This window comes from Octopus bimaculoides, chromosome 19, assembly GCF_046866305.1.
Source record: "Octopus bimaculoides isolate indiv1 chromosome 19, ASM4686630v1, whole genome shotgun sequence".
Taxonomy (NCBI): Eukaryota; Metazoa; Mollusca; class Cephalopoda; order Octopoda; family Octopodidae; genus Octopus; species Octopus bimaculoides.
This window is the reverse complement of record NC_142946.1, coordinates 24,424,864-24,447,732: the sequence shown is the minus strand read 5'-3', so window position 1 is coordinate 24,447,732 and position 22,869 is coordinate 24,424,864. Positions and strand designations below refer to the sequence as shown.

The 22,869-nt window shown below is 36.7% G+C and overlaps 2 protein-coding genes across 4 annotated transcripts in view; one reads left to right on the top strand and one right to left on the bottom strand.

The window, feature by feature from the left end:
• Window positions 1-303: 303 nt before the first annotated feature.
• Window positions 304-5,283, top strand: LOC106876429 (uncharacterized). Its single transcript, XM_014924973.3, has one exon. It carries the CDS (start codon window positions 367-369, stop codon window positions 1,393-1,395), a length of 1,029 nt encoding a protein of 342 aa, XP_014780459.1. The 5' UTR covers window positions 304-366; the 3' UTR covers window positions 1,396-5,283.
• Window positions 5,284-6,547: 1,264 nt separating this feature from the next.
• Window positions 6,548-22,869, bottom strand: part of LOC106876432 (deoxyribodipyrimidine photo-lyase) — a 36,587-nt gene continuing 20,265 nt past the window's right edge. For 2 of the 3 annotated variants that reach the window (XM_052974690.2, XM_089366627.1), the window contains exons 6-10: window positions 21,177-21,375; window positions 17,175-17,327; window positions 16,958-17,079; window positions 16,224-16,383; window positions 14,277-14,631 (exon numbers count right to left, since the gene is read on the bottom strand). In XM_052974690.2, coding sequence (XP_052830650.2) covers window positions 14,474-14,631; window positions 16,224-16,383; window positions 16,958-17,079; window positions 17,175-17,327; window positions 21,177-21,375 — 792 coding nt within the window. In that variant the 3' untranslated portion in view covers window positions 14,277-14,473. Of the gene's footprint in view, window positions 8,133-14,276; window positions 14,632-16,223; window positions 16,384-16,957; window positions 17,080-17,174; window positions 17,328-21,176; window positions 21,376-22,869 lie in introns of those variants that run through there. The other variant, XM_052974691.2, reaches the window with a different exon arrangement.

The window sequence follows — 22,869 nt, the reverse complement described above, 5'->3', positions numbered from 1 at the left end:
GACTTCGTTGGTGTGGATCATACCAAGTTACTTTGCATCGAATCGAATTGATTAGAGGAGGCACAGAAAATTTTTAGGAGTGATGCTCTTAATAATACAAATAAGAAATAATAGAGTTTATCTCTATTTTAGATAGAATGGATAATCCTTGTTGAAATAAAATATCTGAAACATCCAAATTATACTTTGTGTTAATCTTTTAATCTTATTAATTTTTTGTAATCTAATCTTCTTTTCGTTCTTTCTTTTTGCAGTGGTTCTTCTCGGGCAGAAAATATTCTTCCTCGTTTGTCTCAAGAAAGAAGTAACTCCTCGCCTGGATCAACAGACCAAAAAGAACGCCTGTCTCTATACTCTCCTGGTTCAATGGAGCGAGCAGATCGCCTTTCTCTTCATTCACCCGCATCGATAGATCGAACAGAGCGATTCTATTTACAATCTCCCAGCTCAAACTCAGAAAAAGGGAACACGAAAAGCCCAAGCAGTTCTTTTACTCCATTTGGTAGTTCTAGTAGCCGTCACTACCTTCATAGCGGCATTCCAATAATATCTCCAGCAGCATCTTTGCCGACTGCTCTGGGTTTACCTGCTGCTTGGTTGCAATATTCACTGTATCCTCCACCAACTTCTCTTGCAAACAATACACGGCCACTTAGCCTAGTAGAGTATCACCAACAATTCAAGCAGGCCAGTATGCCAACTGACTTATCTTATTTCAAATACAAAGCCCCTTTAATGAACAGAAACTATTTAGAACTTGCTATGCTCGTGTGTAACACATTTCGTGGTAAGTTATTTCCTTGCTCACACTGTCGTTATGTCACAGACAGACGCAACAATCTAAAAAGACATATTTCTACAATGCATCAAGCCTGCGATAAAGTCCTGGAATGCTGTGGTGTCACTTTCTCAACAAAAGCGTCTCTGAGGGAACACATCACAATATTTCATCACAACGGTTATTCCTGTCCGTTCTGTGGGCGACGATTCTGTCGGAAAGCTTTGCTAAGACGTCACCTGTCTGTCCATAATGGACAAAAGGACTATAACTGTCCACATTGTGATTATGCAACTAGCCACAAGAGTAATCTAGAGAGACATAAACGAATTCATGATAGACTGAAAATAAATGAACCAGTGCCCCTGCTTGCCCACAGCAGAATTACTAATACTAATATTAACAATGGATTTCATTCCTCCGATAGTGATGTAGACTGCACTACGACTAATTGTGATACAGATAACTATACTAAACTCCTTGATACAACCATAATGCCGCCGGAAAATGATTTCATCTCGGAAAATAATCCCATTCCTCTGTTAACTAACAGAAAAAGTTCTTGCATTGACGAAAAATCAAAGTTTTCAGAAACGATTTCTTGTGATGTAGATTGATGTTGAAGTTAGCATTGGATTTCCCTCTTCTGGCTTAGAACTATTCTGGTCAGCTTTAGCATTTGGATACATCATTTAGTCTTAAATCAAAGAATATATATCGTCTGTGAAAATCTGGACAAGTATATTAGACGCCAACTAAAAAACGATATGAAATTTAACTGTAAATGATAAAAAAAAAGAAATGTGGAACTCTTAAACGTTTGGAGGACAATTTCAATACTGCAGTACTGTAGTGACGTGTTAAATGTAAGACAAGTTAGAGAAACTCGTTTCAATGAGAAAACATGAAAACGCTTTACAAACCCCTCTAATTATTTAGACATACATTTTTGTGGGCAATATATTGGAATTAATTTATTTTATAACATCAAAAATACGTTTTACCAGTCTACAACAGCCAACCCTCCTAACAATAAACATTCGATAGTGCTTGGTAGACTTTTATCATGAGATAACATTAAAAAAAAAAAAACTCTCCATCAAAATAACAGTATCTGTATTACAGACAGTTATCACCATTTTATATGTCAATGATGTATCATCGTCATTATGGTAATTGCTGTATGATAATTATATTATCAGGGATCGATATCATGACTATCACCGCGGTTGAGCTGCGTCAGATTTAACAATAAGCCATTTCGTTCTCCTCCTCCTCCTCCTCTTCCCCATCATCAGCATCAGCATTATCGTGTCGATCTTTACTACCACCATCATATCACACGATCATGAATTTTCTAAACGCTGCCATTCCACAATCATGGGCCAAAGGTGGAGAGAATGCTATTTTCATAACATTCGACCTGGAAGAAATAACAGTCAAATCTCCCTTGAGCGATAACAGCTGCATTGGATAATCTAGTCTGCGATCTATAATTTCTGAAAATAAGATGGGATGGTCATGGTTGTAATGTCTTGGATCATAAGCCGACACTTATACTGCCGACTTGGGGCTCTACATCAAGCATTACTATTAATAATAAAATAAATCCATCCCCACCACCACCACCACCAAAAACAACACTTTTGCTATGTCTATGTAAATATATTTGTCTTACAATTATGTTAATTTTTTAATTAATTAAAAAATCCAAGTTAATGAACAGAAAATCAATGATTGTTGTAATTAAATAATGACGTAGGCATAGGCTTGGCTGTGTGGTAAGAAGATTGCTTCCCGCCTATTTGTTTCTGGGTTCAGTCCCACAGCGTAACATCTTGGGCAAGTGTCTTCTATTATAGCCTCGAGCCGACCAAAGCGTTGTGAGTGGATTTGTTAGACGGAAACTGAAAGAAGCCCGTCGTATATAGATATCTATATATCTATTTATCTATGTGTGTGAATCTTGTGTTTGTCGCACCACTAGCGCTAGACAACTGGTGTTGGTTTGTTTACAACCCCGTAGCTTAACGGTTCGTTAAAAGAGACCAATAGAATAAGTGCCAGACTTTAAAAAAGTACTGGAGTGGATTCGTTCGACCAAAAACTCTTCAAGGCGGTGCCCCAGCATGGCCGTAGTCTAATGACTTCAACAAGTAAAAGATAAATTTGATAAACTGTTACGTTATAGTTAGCTGTATAACTAATAGTTATTGAGTATGCATACAAATACCAGCACAAGGAATACTGGTGGAACATTCCCATCAAAACATCTGTCAAGTGTAAGCATAACAGGCCAAATATCGTTGTTTGGGGACAAGAAAAAGTATGTACTATCATGGTGGTCAGCTGTCCTGCTGATGTGAATATCTCTTTGAAAATCAAGGAGAAGGAAGATAATTATGGACAACTGCTTCAAAACCTCCAGTTTCTATATCCGGATTACAAATTTACATTTATATCAGTAATAATTGGAACCCCTGGTTTTATAAGTAAATGCCTAACTGTCAGTCTGGATAAACTTGGATTTTCAGAAAAAAAATCAACCAATTGATTCGCACATTACAAATACAATCTGTAAGTGGGACAGTAAAACTATGCGAGACTTTTCTCAGGTTTAAAATGTGACATTGTTTTCGTTATCCACATTCCAACAACGGAGCTTTGTATCTTTGTTAGAAACCAGCTCCCTCTTTAGAGAAAGAATTTAAATGATTAAATACTGAAGACACACACACACATTTGTCCCAACAATAAGCGGAGCACTTGGTTTTGTAAGTAAATGCCTGTCAGTCTGTTTAAGTTTGGATTTTCAGAAAAAGAACTCAACCAACTGATTTGCACAATATAAATACAATCTGTAAGTGGGACAGTAAAACTATGCGAGACTTTTCTCAGGTTTAAAATGTGACATTGTTTTTGTTATCTACATTCCAATGATGGAGCTTTGTATCTTTGTTAGAAACCAGCTCCCTCTTTAGAGAAATAATTTAAATAATTAAAAACAGAAAAGAACATAAACATGCATACATACATACATACATACAAACAAACATCACTCCTCTTACGAGTCTGGTGAAGGGCCAATTTCGAAAACAATATCTGGCCACATTCTTCCAACCGTACATTAGCCTTGCTGTTGGAATATTGACTCTGATTTTAATTAGGGTCTGATGTCTTGTGTGTAACGGCCAATTCCATGTTAAATCCATTATATGCAAGACACCCACAAACAAATGACCAACTAACCCGAATATAGAGGATGTATACCATAAGGCATTGTTTCCCAATGTAGGTTCCGAGGAAACCCAGGGTTCTGTGAAAAAATTCCGTAAGATAAAGGGTTTTTTTTTTATTACATAAAATTTAATTATTTACTTCATAAAAACATGGCATATAAAAGTACTTCAAGATGTTATACGCTCATTTATTTTATTTAAAGTCTTAAAATTAGGGTGGCGGGGGTTATCCATAAAATATAGATGTGGGTTCGCGATTTTGGAGGAAATCATATAAGGATTCTATTGATAAAACAAGTGGGGAGGAGGGGCACTAAATTGATATGTGTATACATTTATATGTATATGTGTATGCGCATGTATCCGCACACACACACACAAATCTATTTTAGAAGACAGGCAAATCTGAAGAGACGCTAGACGTTATGAAATTTAAAATCAAAATTCTCTTCGCAGTATAATTAAAAAGGTATAATAGATTACGGCATACGATATTTTTGAGGGGAATGTAATTAACTGCTATTTCACTAAAACCAATATCTCACTTTACCACCAATATCCACATTCGTAACATCGCCGCTGTTACAGTCTCCTATATCATGCTCCGTAACCTTTTTTCACTTGTTGTACACTTATATTCTTTTCAAAATTCGGCGGCACACCTGAACTAAAAACATAACTAAAAGTATAAGGGAAAAAATTATATTCAGGTTACATTGCGGCACGCCTAGCATCGTCTCGTGTCACACCAGTGTGCCGCGGCATACCGGTTGCAGAGCATTGTCCTATATTTTCACCACACCGACAACCAACGATGTTAACGCTAACACAAGCACGACGAGGGAACCCTTACGAAGTCGCTCAACTGAAAGAAATAGTGAGATAAATCCCCCTCAAATCACACCTTGTAGTTCTTGATAGTATAAAGGAGGCAGGATGGTTATGCTTGGAATGCCTTTGATCGTAGGTTTGCTCAATGAAAGCTGACCTGCAGCTAAGCAACATCAATCACAAACATCAAATTAAATCATAAACTTAAAATTACCGTTGCAGGTGACTAAATACTCCGTCACAGCGTTACAATGATCTATCAATACCCCACCCATCAGCTTTGTCCTCGTCATTCTCTGGTTTGTATCAGTTTCTGCTCTGACAACTATGTCTCTCGCCGCCAATGACTACCTTTGATACAGTTATATAAATGTACGTTGCTTCTGGTTTACGGAAATAAAATACAATTAAACAATGACTGACTATATTGAACAAGACATCTTCATTGTTTTCGTTTGTAATCCAAGTACTGTATACTTTTCTTCTTCTTCTTCATCATCATCATTTAACGTCTGTTTCCCATGCTGGCATGGGTTGCAAAGTTTGACAAGAGCTAGCAAGCAGGAGAGCTACACTACATTCCAGTCTGATTTGGCTTGGTTTCTACGGCTGGATGCAACTTCCAAAAGCCAACCACTTTACAGAGTGTGCTGCGTGCCTTTTACGAGTGTACTGGGTGCCGTGTTTAGATTTTTGTTGTAGTCAAGTAGAAATGATCTACTAATTTTTACTGTAGATTTTACTCATCTCCAAACCAAGGAACCTAACAACAATCAGTCATCTCTCTCTTTATATATTTATATATATATATATATCATATAGATATCCACAGTTGTTCAATTTACTGATGAGTGAAAGCCATTAGCTGCTTAATTACTCCTAATCAATATACCTTTATGAGCTAAATTACATCAAAATATTGGTTTCAAATTTTGGCATAAGGCCACCAGCTTTGAGGGAGGGGGTAAATCGATTACATCGATCCCAATACTCAACTGGTACTTATTTTATCAACTCCGAAAGGTTGAAAGGTAATATCGACCTCGACGGAATTTAAACTCACAACGTAAAGACGGGCGAAACGCTACTATGCATTTTGCCCGGCGTCCTAACCATTCTGCCAGCTCGCTGCCTTCAAATTACATGAAAAAATATTAAAGATCAATAAACTACAAAATTACATTATCTACTTACTATCTTATACTTTATAAAGCGGCTTTCATTGGATAGAGATTTGGATAAACAAACTGTGAAAATATTCTTCATATTTACACATAGGCGTAGGCGTGGCAGTGTGGTAAGAAGCTTACTTCCCAACATGGTTCCGGGTTCAGTTCCACTGCGTAGCACCTTGGGCAAGTGTCTTCTACTATAACCTTGTGAGTGGATTTGGTTGACGCAAACTGAAAGAAGTCCGTCGTATATGTATGTGTGTGTGTGTACGTGTGTCTTTGTTTGTCCCTCACCACCGCTTGACAACTGGTGTTGGTGTGTTTACGTCCCTGTAATTTAGCTGTTCAACAAAAGAACCGTTAGAATAAGTACTTTAAAAAATGTAATGAACTCTATTCATTCGACCAAAAATCCTTTAAGGACGTGCCCAAGCATGGTCGTGGTCTAATGACTGGAATAAATAAAAGATAAGAAGGTAAAACAGATGGAAACTTCCTTGCAAAGACAAAGCAAGCTAAAGTTTATATGAAGTTTAAAAGTTTATTTCAAGCTTTTATTGTGTTATAAAAATACACTGCTCACTAACTGGAACCGACACCTTCAGATGTGGTTGTCAAGTTTAATACGGAGTTCCGTTTCCCTGAGCAAGCATGTAATTATAAATTACACTCAAAAGAATTTTAATTGTTTTTAAAAAGTGATGATATGATAATAAAAATAATTAATGACCGTAGAATCAAAATAAAAGCAAAACAGTAACATCAGAAACAAACAACGTGGCAAGCAGTGATTCTATGAATTCCATCTCCCCAGCATGTAGTTACAAATGAAATATAATGAGGTTTCTACTCAAAAGATTACATGTCATTATTAACTTATAAATGTGGTGTTTCAATAATCCAGGTAGAAAAATATAAACATCATGTCAACTTCTCACACATAAATACCTGTTGTTTCAGCTGCTAAGTCACCAGTGACCAGTTACATAAGTATCACTGATAACAATGTGTGACACGATTTTTGTCCTTGGGTAGCAACTGTTATTTCCTATTTGCTTACCCCAACAAAGTATGAAAAATGACTAATATTTCCTACAAACTTTGCTTTTGTTACATTTATTCAAATCCCAAAGAATCCCTCTCAACACATGGTTATGATGCTCCCCCACTACTCCTGCTCATGATCAGAGATGCACATACTGTCAGCCACTAAGGGACATGTTCAAGTGTTTATGATCAAGCCAGCAACTGACAAGCAAATCTGTTGTATTGAGCAGAATATTTGCTATAACGATATTTCTGCTTCAGCAACCCAACTCTGAATTTGTCTGAAATGTAATGGAAAATAGGTCAGTTTCAAAACATTGATATCCAGGACACAAAAGCAATGTTTGGAGGGAATAGTAGTCATTTCCTTTGATTTCTAGATAGAAGCAAATAGGAAATAACACTTACTGACCAAAGAACAAAAAAAAATCCAAATTTTCTTACAAAGTGTAATCCACATGTTATTTTGATAAATCCCTGAGTTTGAAATGTTCATTGTTTTAAATGTTTTACAGCAAATAAAATGTGGAGCATGAAGAGAGTTCTTAACTCTTTTATTACCATATTTCTGCTGAAATAAAGTTCCTTGTTTCTATTAATTTTGAAAATAATGAAGAATGTAGTAAAATAACTTTGTCATTATTACGATGATGTTTGGAACAAATTAACATGAAATTTTGATGGAAGATTTGCATTTAAGTTACTTTGAGACAGTTTGTGTGAGAGAACCAAGGGTAGTTTCAGGTAGGTTGGTAGCAAAAGGGTTAAAAAGAAAAGAAAATTTTAAAAAATACATGCAAAAAATAATTTTAAATGTGAAATAAACAGCAAACATGAGATTCAAAGAGTAAGAAAGAATATGGCTGTCTAAAATGAATGATGTCAGCTGACACTAAATTACAGTTATGTCAGTACTTGATCATTACTTGCTCTTATAACGCATTATAAATCTGTTGACATCAAATTTACGTTTACATCCATTGAAGTTCATGTAACGAATTTTGCCAAAAATCTGTCGTTCGGCCCAACCCATGTCATGGATTCCACAAACTGACCACATACAACCTAGAAATATAGAAAAGATGTTGCCAAAGTAAAGATCAGTGTTGAAATGTAAAATGTTGAACAACAAACAAAACCAAACATGTCAATTTTTTAGCAACTTTTATTATTACTAAACAAATATTGGTTTCACACTTTAGCACAAGGCCAGCAATTCCAGGGGAGTGGGTAAGTCAATTAGATCAATCCCAGGTGCTCAACTGGTCCTTATTTTATTGACCCCGAAAGAATGAAAGACAAAGTCGACCCAGGTGAAATTTGAACTAAGAATGTAGAGATGGATGAAATGCCATTAAGCATTTTGCCTGGTGTGCTATAGGTTCTGCCAGCTTGTCATCCTATTGGTAAACAAATACTAAATGTAAACAATATCTAAATTACTATGATAAAGAGATTTCATCAAAAAAAAAAAAGAAGGTAATGGTAAATGTTAAAGTAGAAATGGAGCTACAATATTTCCATCTCCTAAGGCAGTGAGCTGGCAGAAATGTTAGCCGGGGTCAATAAATTAAGTACCAGTTGCATACTGGGGTCAATCTAATCAACTGGGCCCCCTCCCCAAAAAATTTCGGGCCTTGTGGCTAGAGCAGAAAAGAATATTTTCATCTCCTTCCTTGTCCTACTGGGGTGGTCAAGTATTCCCTCTACAGTCGGACAACTATCCCTGTCCCTCTTTCATACTCTAACCTCTCGACTGGCACACAACCACTTCCTTCGGTTCCATTCCATCTCTCAGCCAAGAGGGCTTTGTCTTGTATGTTACTTGGTGATCATGTTGATGCCGGTGCCAGGTAAAAAGCACCTGTGCCAGCAACACATGCAAGGCACCCAGCACACTCTGTGAAGTGGTTCGCATTAGGAAGGGTATCCAGCCACAGAAACCACGTCAAAACAGACAAATGGAATCTGATGTAGCTCTCCAGTTTGTCAGCTCCTGTTGAACCGTCCAACCCATGCCAACAAGGAAAACGGACATTAAATGATGATGATGATGGTGATGATGATGATGATGAATGCTGAAACCCACACAAGTGGTATTTGTCAAATAAGGTGCAATATCCATAGGGCTAAGAAAATTAACTGATGATCACAATCATGAGTTCTGTTTGCACTGCTTTACCTAACTGACAACAAGTTACAGTGTTAAGGTCCTGCTTCAGGGTTGAGTTGAGAGCTGTATATAAAGTGTCTATTAGTTCATATAGCTGTTCCTACAAAAGCCAATGTTATGCAACAAAATACAAGAAAAACTGCAAGACAAATAAAAGTAAACTATACAGTATATTACTGCCCTAAAACGAAACACTTGATATGAAGAGCTCACTTCAGAAGTTAACAAGTTACACATACATACACACGCACGTGTTTGTGATGACAAATTAAGGAATTTATTAGCATATTGAATAGAATTGCTAGAAGTATTTATTTGTTCTGGTCCTCTGCACTCAGAATTCAAATCCCACATAGATCAACCTTGCTTTTCATCTTTTCAGAGCTGATAAATAAAGCATCAGTCAACTGGATAATGCTTATATTATGTTACAGCATTAGATGAAATAATTTGCAATAGTTTCAGTTCTGTATGTTTTGAGTTCAAATTCCACCTCCTATCACAAAAAATAATAATAATAATAAAAAGTTTTTAAAAAATGTTTAATAGGCCCACCAGGACATGGAAGAAATAACAAGGGGCTTTAAAAGTCCTTAAGCAAGGGTCCAAGTAATTCTGCTGTTTCAGTACCTACACACAAGCTGGTAGGACAGAATACAAGAGAAAGTTTTGTGCCCTCAACAAATGAAAGTCACCTGGGCAGCTATCATTTCCGAGCCACAACAGGAGGCTGAGAACAGAGCCCTTATGGACACATATCTACCTGCAAAATTTATCACCAAATACATTGCTAATTTTCATTTTGCTGAGAGCCCCACTGTACATGACTCCCACATGCTATCCATCTACACATAGTTCTCTTAGTGACCACCCAGCTAGAGAGGGGTTTTCTGTCAAAAGTCTTCTCCAGTCAACAAATAAAACATGTAGTGGGTTGGCTTTTAGCTAAAAACTCTTGTTGTTGCCTTGCTAAGAATGCTCACAGCAAAACTCTTGTAGAAAATGTTGACTTTGTCTTCTACTGTTGTTGAGCAGGCAGATGCATTGCATTTGATAATAGCCATATGAAGGTGACAGTTTATTATAGTCCAACATTGTTTTGGTCTTTCTTCAATATCTTGTTTCAATCATTAGACTACACCCATGCTGGGGCATCACCTTGAAGAATTTTAGTTGAACTTATTGTTTTTTGTAAAACCTGGTACTTATTCTATCAGTCTTTTTTCCCTAACTGCTACATTACAGGGCCAAACACCCCAACACTGGTTGTCAAGTGCTGGTGGGGGGACAAACACATACAGAAAGACACACACATATATATATTTACAATGACAGACTTCTTTCAGTTTCCATCTACCACATCCACTCACAAAGCTTTGGTCAGCCTGGGGTTATAATAAAAGTCACTTGCCCAAGGTGCCACATAGTGGGGTTGAACCCAGAACCATGAGGTTGGGAAGCAAACTTCTTACCACACAACCATACTGACACCTATGTCAGTGCTTTTTATCCCCCTCTAAAATCAGTAACTGTGCCTTTCATTAATTCTCTACACTATTATTCTTACTCATCTTAAATTGACAGAAGAAATGACACTTTTCTGGAAGCTCTGCTGAATCTTTCACCAAATCAAGTTTTATTGGTTGTTTCTTTTGGCATTGATGACTTTGCTTCGAATGATTACTTTGCATAGAGTTTAAATTACACGAACTGAGTGTTTTGCTCTTTTGTAGCACCAAATATGTACATTGGAACATTCAGTTTTACCAGTCCTACCCAGGTGTTCAAGACTTGTAGCAGCTACCCTAACCCTAACCCTAAATTGATCAGAATAACATCAAGAAAATTCTCCTCTTATTGCTTTACTGTAACTCAAAGCAATTGGTTAATTTTAGGGGTGAGGGACGCAATGCCTGTTGTTTTGTCCTCATAGTGGATACTGAAGTCTTCTAAAAGCATGACAGATTATGTACCAAGCTCATTTTTAAGTTTCTAAAAGTACTTAAATATAGTTGCAAGTACATACATACTAAACTGGGCTGTCTGCTAACAGTTCCACTGAAGCAGGAATGCAATCGTGAAACATGAATTTGAGGACCTTACTGCTGTGAAATCAGTTGCATGGTGGAATTTGGTGGGATTTGAACTTTTCAAATTAAATTAATAAATTATACCTGTCTTATCTGTTGTATGTTATCCAACCATTTTCCCTATATACTTTATACTTTATACAGGGTCTGCCAGTTGTACTGGACATGACAAAGGGGTACATAAGCAGGAAATGTTTGAGATTCCTGCATTAAAGCCATCTAACTGGAAGCTGTTGCTTTCCACCATGACAAACTGTGTGTCTAGAAAATGTGTGGAGAGCCTTTTGCTGTTTCTATCCAGATGAGAGTTTACAGCCTCTTTGAAACTGCATCATTAAATCAAACGAAATTAATTTCTTACTAGGACAAAGCCAGAAATTTTGGAGGAGCAAACAATTGATTATGTTGTTTCTGGTCCTTTATTGACCAGTTTGCATCTTGGTTGTAATTACTTAAAATTCCAGTGATTTTAGGGGTGTGTGAGGTTTGTACCCTTAGGGGGACATGGACCTAAGTTTGAGAGTCCCTACTGTATGGCAATCTCTGATGAATTGTTAGATAACAATGCAACTGATTTCACAGCAGTATGATATACATATTTGTGCCAAGTCTTCTTCTTCTGCAGCATACTTTGAATGTTCAAATGAAATACTTTGAACATGCAGCACTTCTTCATAGAGCTGTCCTCCTCCACACAAAGCACACACCCAAACCAACCAGTCTTCTCTCTTGTATGCTACATGATTCCTCTCATGTCCAGTTATTCTATCAGCTTATTTGTGCTCCATTATTAATGTACACTAATGTTAAACATCTTATGGGCCATGTTCACTTCATCTCTTTCTAGTCTTATCAAATTTTCATTCAGGGCCCATGCAGCAATGCACTTCATATACAATCTGCCCTTTATCCTTTCTTACAAGCAGAGATAATAGTTCTCAGAACTATCTTCAACCAGCTCTTACTCTGGATACCATGCTTTCTGAAAGCCCACCCCAACAGCTAATTAGGTCCCCAAGATAACAGAAACTATCAATACTTTGACAGAGTCAATGGAAAGTGTTTATTTCACATGTGCCTAAGTACTTATAGCTTCTGTGCATATAAAGTCTTCCTTCCCTGTCTTCATGCTTTTATTATTCTCACTACACCTCATGTGTCCATAATCCACACTGAGTATACCTTATGGAATTCTTACCTATTCCTTTTCTGCATACAACAGACGATCATTTCTCTGATGGTACTGGAGTCCTATTTTCTCTCCTTGTTACTAATAATTTAGCTTTTGTTAAGCCTTCCACTCCAAGGTTTTGTTTCCACACCTGGAATTTCTTTTCTAATTCTACAACTGATCTGACTATAAGACAAAGGTTGTCTACACAAAGAAGTTTCCATGGGCAGTCAATCTTAAACTCCTTTGTTATAGCTAAAAGAATAATAATGAACAGGAGCAGGCTGAAGACTAAGCCTTCATGTATCCCTACTTTACACAGAATTCATTGTTATACCCATAACTCACTCTCACCTTACTGACTGTACCTTCATATATGGCTTATATAGCTCTCATAAACTATTACACTAACCCCAAGCTTCTTCACAGAGGATGGAACCCTGTTGACAGTCTTTTCTAGATCAACAAACCTAGTACAGATGCTTGCCCCTAGCTAGATACTTACCTGGCAGCCTTGTCAAAAATGAAAATCTCATCAGCAATATATCTTCATGGAACAAAACCAAACTGCATTGTAACTATGTTATTCTCATCCCAGTTCATTACACTATAACTCTTTCACAAACTCTCATAAACTAAACCAATAGTTTAATATCTCTGCTGTTTCCTCTCTCTCTAGTGCATCACCTTTGCCCTTGGAGCAGTTAATTATGATGTTATTAAACCTGCCTGTCTGTCTATGTAAGTATGTACATATGGAAAAGACAAGTTATACTACCCCCCCCCCCCACTACCAAATCTACTAAATTTCACTTCCAAAGTATTGGTCATTCAGAGGTTAAACTGGAAGACACTTGCTCAAAGAATAATAGAAACAAATCTAGAACCATGAAGCTGCACAGTGAAATTCTTAACCACAGTCAAACTTGTATTCTAAATCTGTCAAGTTATACATCCACACACACATATTCATCCATTCATCTTCTCCATCTACTACTCCCAAGATGATTGTGGGGATAGAGTCCTTAGACACCTCCTCCATAGGGTCCTATCAGAAGCAACTGTTATTAGACTTTCCGGCTGGATTCCCAAGCATGACCAACTCAGACTATGGATATTATCTAACTATCTTGTTTGTCCTTGGTTTACCCTCTGGTCTCCTACCACTTGGCTTGGCTTGAAGAATCTGTATTGTAATTCTTTCCTCTGACATTATATACATATATAGTTTAAATTATTACAGAGCTGTTTGAAGATCTGGCAGCAGTCATACAACTTCAAAAATCCATGTATTGAGAGCAGCTATCACAAGAAAGATCAGGAAAAAAAATAAGACTGCCATTTCTTTTTCTTTTATTATTTATGTCTTGGTGCTGGTGCCACATAAAAAGCATCCAGTACACTCTGTGAAGTGGTTGGCATTCGAAAGGGCATCCAGCCATAGAAATCATTCCAGAACAGACAATGGAGCCTGGTGCAACTCCTGGCCTTACCAGCTCCTGTTAAACAGTCCAAACCATGCCAGTATGGAAAATGGATGGATGGAAGAAGAGGAGGAGGATTATTAAAGTTATTTCACTTAACTTATTGGCAATTACTTAGGGAACTTAAAAAAAACCTCACAACTTCCAATCTCACTCAGCTTAAAATCTCAGTTTTCTTGGTTTTCCTGAACATGTAAAACACTTTTCTTCATACATAATACTACAATTATTTACAGCTTTAAGCCATTGTAATAGAATATTACAGAAAAAAACAAAGACCAAAAGAAAGGATGTTATTTATCATGCACGAAAAGTAGTTTTAATAACAATCAACTTCAAATGAATATACAGGACTAGCCAATTATGTATTTCAAAAGGACTCTTATAAAAGCTGACTGACAAACATAAAACCAAAAAAGCAGCAACTAAGAAAAATTTATTCCTGAAAAACATTCTGAACAAAACTGGAAGTGAAAGGGAGCTGGGCTTTATATTTTTTTAGAATTCTTGGAACAATATTTGGTAATGTAGGCATCGACATCGAACTTCCGCTTGCAGCCTTCATATGTCATGATCCGAATTTTGCCAATGATTTTTCTTTCCCCCCAGGCCCGATCATGAATAGCACAAACAGACCACATACAGCCTACAAAGAGACAGCAATTGTGAATAATGAGTCTAAAAAACAATCAAGTATTTAATTAGGAATTTCATGTATTTGTTGTTTTCAACAATGCCATAAAACGAAAAAGGAAAACCCACAACTGATTCAAGCTACCATGGATAGCCCTCACACTTATCAAGGGACTTCTCACACCAGTGTGTCCCAAGAGTCAGTAACACTAGACTCAAAAGCCCTAAATGGGGCCCCTGGTTTGATAGCTTGCTGTTGACTCTTTGTTGAGTTTATCTACCCTTGTAGATAAGTATTGCATTTGTTTGTCCTGTAACCAGAGTCAGACCCGAGAGTTGCAGTTTCTGATGCAGTCATTATGAAACAATACAAGTTTAGCTGGTAGAGTCGTTAGCATGCCGGGCAAAAAGCTTAGCAGCATTTTGTCTATCTTTACATTCTGAGTTCAAATTCTACTGAGGTCGACTTTGCCTTTCATCCTTTTGGGACCGATAAAATAAGTACCAGTTGAACACTGGGGTTAATGTTATCAACTTACCCACTCTCCCTAAAATTGCTGGTCTTGTGCCAAAATTTGGAAACCATTATTATCAACAGTAAAAACCTTTTGATCTGATCTGAATGTATCAGCATGTGGGTGTGTCTATTGTGTGACTGTGTGTGTTACAGTTCCAGTAATATGGGAATGTTACAATAAGATAACATCAACCAGTGTGACACTTCAACTGTCCTGGGGACCCTATGGTTGTGTAGGGATTTTGGTCCTACAGCGTGGGAAGTGCAGGTGGGACTATGCAGTTAAGAAGCTTGCTTCCTCACCATGTGGTGATCCACTATACAGCACCTTGAGCAAGTGTCTTCTACTACAGAAATGGGCTGATCAAAGCTTTGTGTGAATTTGATAGTTGAAAACTGGAAGAAGCTTATCACATGTATATGTGTGTCTGTGTGTGCATACGTACCCATCTTTTGACATCATGATGGTTGTAAATAAGCATGTCGCTTGTTTCTAGTCTTCCATATAAAATATGTCTGGCCATGGGAATGCAACAGGAAGGGCTTCTGGTTGTACAAAATCACCCCCAACAAATTATGTCAGACCATGCATGCATGGAATAGTGAACGATAGGAGAAAGAGGAAGAAGTAGCAACAGCAACAGCAATGTATTGTGCAGTGCTAGACTATTGCACAATGGTAGAAATCAACAGTTGATTAAAATCAACTAAAATACTTGATTGTTACTTTATTTTATGAGTCCCAGAAGGGGTGGTATTTGAACCCAGAATACAAAGAGCCAGAACAAATGCCATAAGGCATTTTATCTGGCAGTCTAACAATTTTGTCAACACACTGCCTTAATAAATGAGCTATTTTGACTACTTCCTCTATTTTGTGCTTTTAATATATTGCCACCTTATGTCATAAACCAGCCAATAAAAACTGATACAAAAAATAGGTTTTCAGTATTCAAGCTCAATATGTGTTTAAGTTCCGAACATATTATCAGTAGGAAATTCCTGTATTCCTGATATGACAGGTGTATTACATTTCACCATTTTTCTCCTTTGTAAAGCTGAAGATATTTTAAAAGATAAATACATACCAACATATCCATTGGAATCAATTCCATCTAAAGAATATCGGTCATTTAAGTATATGGCAATTTCCAGTGCTTCAGAAGGAGTAGTTGACCATTCTAGAATTTTTTTCGCCCAATACATCCTTAGAAAGCCATGCATTTTACCTTCTTTGACAAGTTGTATCTGGAAATAAAGAAATAGTTTTAAATAACATAAAACATTCACAGATTAGCTTCTCAAAACAATTTGCAAAATAGCACCTCTGACCTGGAACCAATATTATATGCACGACCAATTCTACTCTAGGCACAAGGCCCAACATTTTGGGGGAGGGGGGGGGGCCAGTCAATCAGATCGACTCCAGTATGCAAATGGTACTTAATTTATCGACCCCAAAAGGATGGAATTTCAACTCAGAACATAAAGACAAATCCACATAATATTAAAAAAGGAAAGAAACATGAAATGATCTACTTTAGAAAAGGAGATTTACTAAAAAATATTGTCTTAAAATTTTGGCACAAGGCCAGCAATTTCAGGGTTTGGTTAGGTCAATTAAATTGACCATGATGCTCAACTGATACTTATTCTATTGGCTTCAAAAACATGAAAGGCAAAGTCGACCCCAATAACATTTGAGCTCAGAATGTAGAAACGGACAAAATGCTGCTGAGCATTTTGCCCAGCATACTGACAATTCTGCCAGCTCGCAGCCTAATATTTTACTAAAAAATATTAAACATAAACATATTCTTACTTGGGCAGCATTCCAGAGTTGATCATGAGTCTTGCCTTCTTCAAACACTTTCCTTGAGTAAACGTATTCTCGTTTGTCCTTAGCATGCTGCTTCAAGCTATTCCGAGCCCATTCATAAGCTCCTGAGATACAAACAAAGAGATAGGTTTTATAGATTAAAGATCATTATGCGAACTCCATCAGAATCAATGATAAAAAAAAAAAAACCAAATCCTACCATTTATATTGTCGTAGTCCTTCTGGTAATAGCAGTAATTATCGGCCAGCTCACTGCGTATAACAGCCTCTTCAACAAATGCATCAACACTATTTTTGTAAGATTTCTGAAATTTCTTAACAACCAGTATACATCTTTGTGGAGATATATGACCTATTACATAAAGAAACAAGAAAAACATTTAAGGGAGACAAACAATAAAGGGGAGGTATGAAACGTGTTCACAGAATGATGGATAAAGGTAATTGGAATATATTTCATTGATATTTGGACAGAATTTCTATATTCTTTAACTGGTTCCACTTTTTGGAATGTGGTCATGCTGGAGCACACTTTTAGGTGTTTTTATTGATTATTTTGATCACCAAATACCTGTACTTATGCCAGATATATATTTTATCAATTTCTCTTTACTGAATGGCTCCAACTGAATTTAAAATAAAGGGACGCTACTCAATAAAGTACTTTAGGTCAACACACTAATTTATACACTTATTGTTTCAGTCATTTGACTGTGGCCATGCTGGGGTACTGCCTTGAAGGATTTAGTTGAACAAATCGACACCAACACTTATTTATTTTTGTTTAAGCCTAGTACTTATTCTATCGGTCCCTTTGCCGAATCACTAAGTCACAGGGATGTAAACATGCCAACACTGGTTGTCAAACACAGACACAAAGACACACACACAAACACAAATATATATGTATGTATATATATGTATATATAAATTTAATTAGAAGGGATGGTTTCATCATACATATATACCTATTATTTTAAGGAAATTCATTCCCCTGAAATACTATATATATATATATATATATATATATATATATATATATATTACGATGGACTTCTTTCAGTTTTCATCTACCAAATCCAATCATAAGGCTTAGACACTTGCCCAAGGTGCCACACAGTGGGACTGAACCTGAAACCATGTGGTCGGAAAGCAAGCTTCTTAACACACAGCAACGCCTGTGCCTAACAAGTTTCCATCTCGTTTCTTATGACCAAACTTCATTTACAAGGCTATGGTCAAAGCAAGGGTAGGTAGAAGACACTTGCCCAAGGTGCTGTGCAAAAGAAGCAAATCTGATACCATGAAGTTACAAAATGAATTCTATGGCCATGTTTGGACTTGGAATTGAGAAATCAACAGGTTTTTAACAAGCAGTCAGTCTGAATTTGATTCAGAATTATTTTTGAGCAACTATCAAACTCCTTCTAATGTTAAAATACACTTTTCCAGATTGGATTGACTCTCATTGACAAGAAATTCTTCAGTTTTCTCAAGTAGTGCAGATGCTAGTGGAGAAAAGGCTTAAGCACTTCAACATAGCTTTTCTCAAACTTACTAGCAATAAATAAGTCATGTTAAGTAGCAATACAGTCAAATAACAATGTCTGATATAACACTACAGCTAAGATAAAACAAAACATGGCAAATATAAAAATACTGTTAGGGAAGAGCACAACATCTCACTACCATCTGGAAGCATAAATTTGTTCAATATGCAGCAAGAGTAATAATAATAATCCCTTCTACTGTAGGCACAAGGCCTGAAAATTTGAGTGTGGAGGGGAGGGAATTGATTACATCAACCCCAGTGTGCAACTGGTACTTGTTTCATCGACCCGAAAAGGATGAAAGGCAAAGTCAACTTCAGTGGAATTTAAGCTCAGAACATAAGGACAAAATTCCGCTAAGCATTTCATCCAGCATGCTAACAATTCTGTCAGCTAACAACAACAACAACAACAACAACAACAACAACAACAACAACACCAACACCAACACCAACAATAACAATAACAATAACAATAACAATAACAATAACAATAATAATAATAATAATAATAATAATAATAATAATAATAATAATAATAATAATAATAATAATAATCCTTTCTACTATAGGCACAAGAAATGAAATTTGGGAGAGGGGGATAGTCAATTACATTGACCAAATACCCAGCTGGTACTTGAGCCCAAAAGGATGAAAGGCAAAGTCAACCTCGGTGGAATTTGAACTCAGAATGTGAAGATGGACAAAACCCCGCTAAGCATTTTGCCCAGTGTACTAACAATTCTGTCAGCTTGCCACCTAATAATAATAATGATTTCAAAGTTTAGCACAAGGCCAGCAAGATTGGGGGAAGGGATAAGTCGATTACGTCGACCCAGTGCTCAACTGGCACTTATTTTATCAACACCAAAAAGATGTACTTGAACTCAGAACATAAGGACGGACAAAATGCTGCAAAGCATTTTACCCGGCGTGCTAACAATTCTGGCAGCTCACCACCTAAATAACAATAATAATAATGTTTCCAAATTCTGGCACAAAGCCAGCAATTTCAGAGGAAAGGATAAATCAATTACATCAACCCTGGAGCTCAACTGGTACTTATTTTATCAACCCCTAAGCATTATGAAAGGCATAATTGACATCGGTTTAATTTGAACACAGAACATAAAGACGGATGAAATGCTGCTAAGCATTTTGCTCACCACCTTAAAAACAACATCAACAGCAGCAGCAGCCACAACAACAAGTCATTATCGTCACCATCATCATTTTAACATCCACTTTTTCATGTTTACATGGGTCAGATGAAATTCACTAAAACAGATTTTCTCTGAAAATCTCACCAGCCCTCCCCTGTTTCTAAGTAATGAAATATTTCCCTTTGTCCTTTGGAAATGGACATGCTTTCAGAAAGGACTGGTGACTGTTATTCACAACTTGCATATGATATCAAGACAAGAACACACACACACACACACATATATATATATACATACACATATACAAACTCATTTACAATCATCATGTGATGTCTAGACAAGGGTACACAAATACATATGTACAATAAATTTCTTTCAGTTTCAGTCTACCAAATTCTCTCACAAGGTTCTAGTTGGCCCAGAGCTATAGCAGAACACATTTGATCTACATTATGCATGGCAGAATGAATGCAACAAGGTCAAATGCTAAAAAATTCATTTCATGATCACCAGGCCCCATGTTCCATCTCACCACATGGCATCTTAGGCAAGTGTCTTTGAACACAGCTTAAACTCAATCCAAGCCTCGTGAGTGAAAAATAGGTAAACAGAAACTGTGGAGAAGCCCACTGTACCTGTAATTCACAAGTCCACTTTTATCACATACTGTGTCATACTAATTGACTCTCCTTGAAAATTACAAGAACAGTACATGCTTTTGTGAAATACTCAGCCACTTCACATATTAATTTAAGGATCAGGTCATTTGGTTACTCAAACAACTGAATACTTATTATCATAAACTGACAGCAGATCCATGTGCTGGGTGAGGGTGAAAAGGTGTGGTGAGTTGATGGTGAACGGAACACGTGGTAGAAAAAAGGAGGAGACCAAGGAAGACATAGGAAGAATAGATGAAGTGCTGATATTAATCTCACAAACAGGCTCTATAGGGTTTAGATCAACATCATGTCATCATGAAAAAATGGTCTACCCAATGATTATGATGGCAATGGAAGAATAATTTCTAACAACTAGAATGAAGCTAAATAATTATACTTTATAATATATATTGTGTAATATATATATGTAATATATATTGTGTGTGCGTGTGTGTGTGTATGTGTCAATGTTTGTGTTCGTATATATACTTGGTGTGAAGGCGTGGCTTAGTAGTTAGAGTATTCAACTTATGATCATAAGGTCATGCGTTCGATACCTGGCAGTACATTGTATCTTTGGCAAAAACGAGTAGTACCTGTATTTCAAAGGGATAGCTTTGTCACTGAATCTCCCAAATAAACTACATTAAGAGTACTTGTGTCTGTGGAGTGCTCGGCCACATGCATGGCTGTTCCATTGATTGACAGATCAACTGCAACCCTGGAGGAGGAGGATGGTGGTGATGGTGATGATGACGATACAGCAAAAAAAGAAAAAACAAATTTGCAGTTAAATTTCTACAAATATAACTAAATATAAATCTTACCAAATCGGAGCCAAGGAGACAGATTACTTAAACTGTTCTTGGTAGGATCATTACGTTCTGTGGCAAAATGTTTTAGACGTTCATTGCAGAAACTCTCCAGAGTCGCATAACCTGCAACTGTACCTGGTTTAGCCCAGTCCACTGGTTTGACAGTCTCGTCTATATCAGACTTCCCAATAATTGTATTCCAATTTGTAGGCTAAAGAGAGAGGAGACAGTTTGAAAAAACAAGTTCGCTTGTTTAAGATAAAGAAGACAAACTGAATATGATGTGTAATATTGGCTCCAGCTCTAAATGTACAGAAAAACTAATTACATCAGACAATACTGATTGCAAAATGAAGTGATTGTGGTAAGAATTCTGAATTAGAGAGAAATGAGATGTAGTAGGCTTCTGAAACAAAAATGGAAAATATATGAGGGGGTGCTGAAAAGTTCCTGGCTTTAAGGGTGTCACAAATGGCCTGGTTTGTGACCCAACCTTCTAAGTTCTTTTTTACAGGGCTTAGAAAAACTGAAGGACCGCTGCAATAAGTGTGTGAATCTGAATAAAATCATAATTGATTCTCTTATATTTTCTTTAACTCAAAGCCAGGAACTTTTAAGCACCATCTTGTATATACACAAATATAGAAGGTGGGGGGTGCACATGTGTATATGAGAGAGAGAGAGAGAGAGAGAGAGACAATGAATGTTACTTTGTTTTCACATTGATGCCCTTAGAGCAATAGTATAATTGTTTGCATTACCTATAAACAATGTATTTTGCAGTTCAGTGAAACCCAACTAGTGAAATAAATAAAAATATGTATCTTACTATTGGTTAGGGTTACAAACCCAACTTTAGAATACTGCCTCTCAATAAGTTTTGTACAACCTGTGCTTGCTTGGAAAAAAAAATGGGTGTAAAAACAATAAAGTCAACATCAATAATGCTAATATTGATAGGACTGGTCCAAGGTAACCATCAGCATGCAGGACAAAATGCTTAACAGCATTTCTTTAATAAAAACAGGCAGCAAACTGGCAGAATTGTTAGCACAGTGGGCAAAATGTTTAGTAGCATTTCATGAATTTAAATTCTGCTGAGATAGACTTTGCCTTTCATCCTTTCAGGGTTGGTAAAATAGGTACCAGATGAGCACTGAGGTTAATGTAATTGACTTACCCACTATCTAACATTGCTGGCTTTGTGTGCCAAAATTTGAAATCAATATTGATAGGAGTGACCAACTAGTGGATAATCTAACCTTAAATAGGTTGAGTAGTCCATTTAGAAACCAAAAACTTTAATAATGTATAAATAATCATTGTAGGTAAAATATACACAACAGCTGTAGGCAGCCATGTGGTTATAGGTGCAGGCATGGCTGTGTGTTTAAGAAGCTTGCTTCCCAACCAAGAGGTCTCAGGTTCAGTCCTACTGCATGGTATCATAGGCAAGTGTCTTCTATTATAACCTTGAGCTCACCAAACCCTTGTGAGTGGATTTGATAGACAGAAATTAAAAGATACCTGTCATAAGCTGATTTAGGTTTTTTTCCTCTTCCCTTGGTGAGGCACTCTAAGGCTTTTGTGATATTGTTTATTTGGATAGTACAGGCTTACATGTACACTTCTCATACTGACTTACTTAACTACACTGTTGTACTGTATACATATATATATATATTTTTATTATATATATATATAT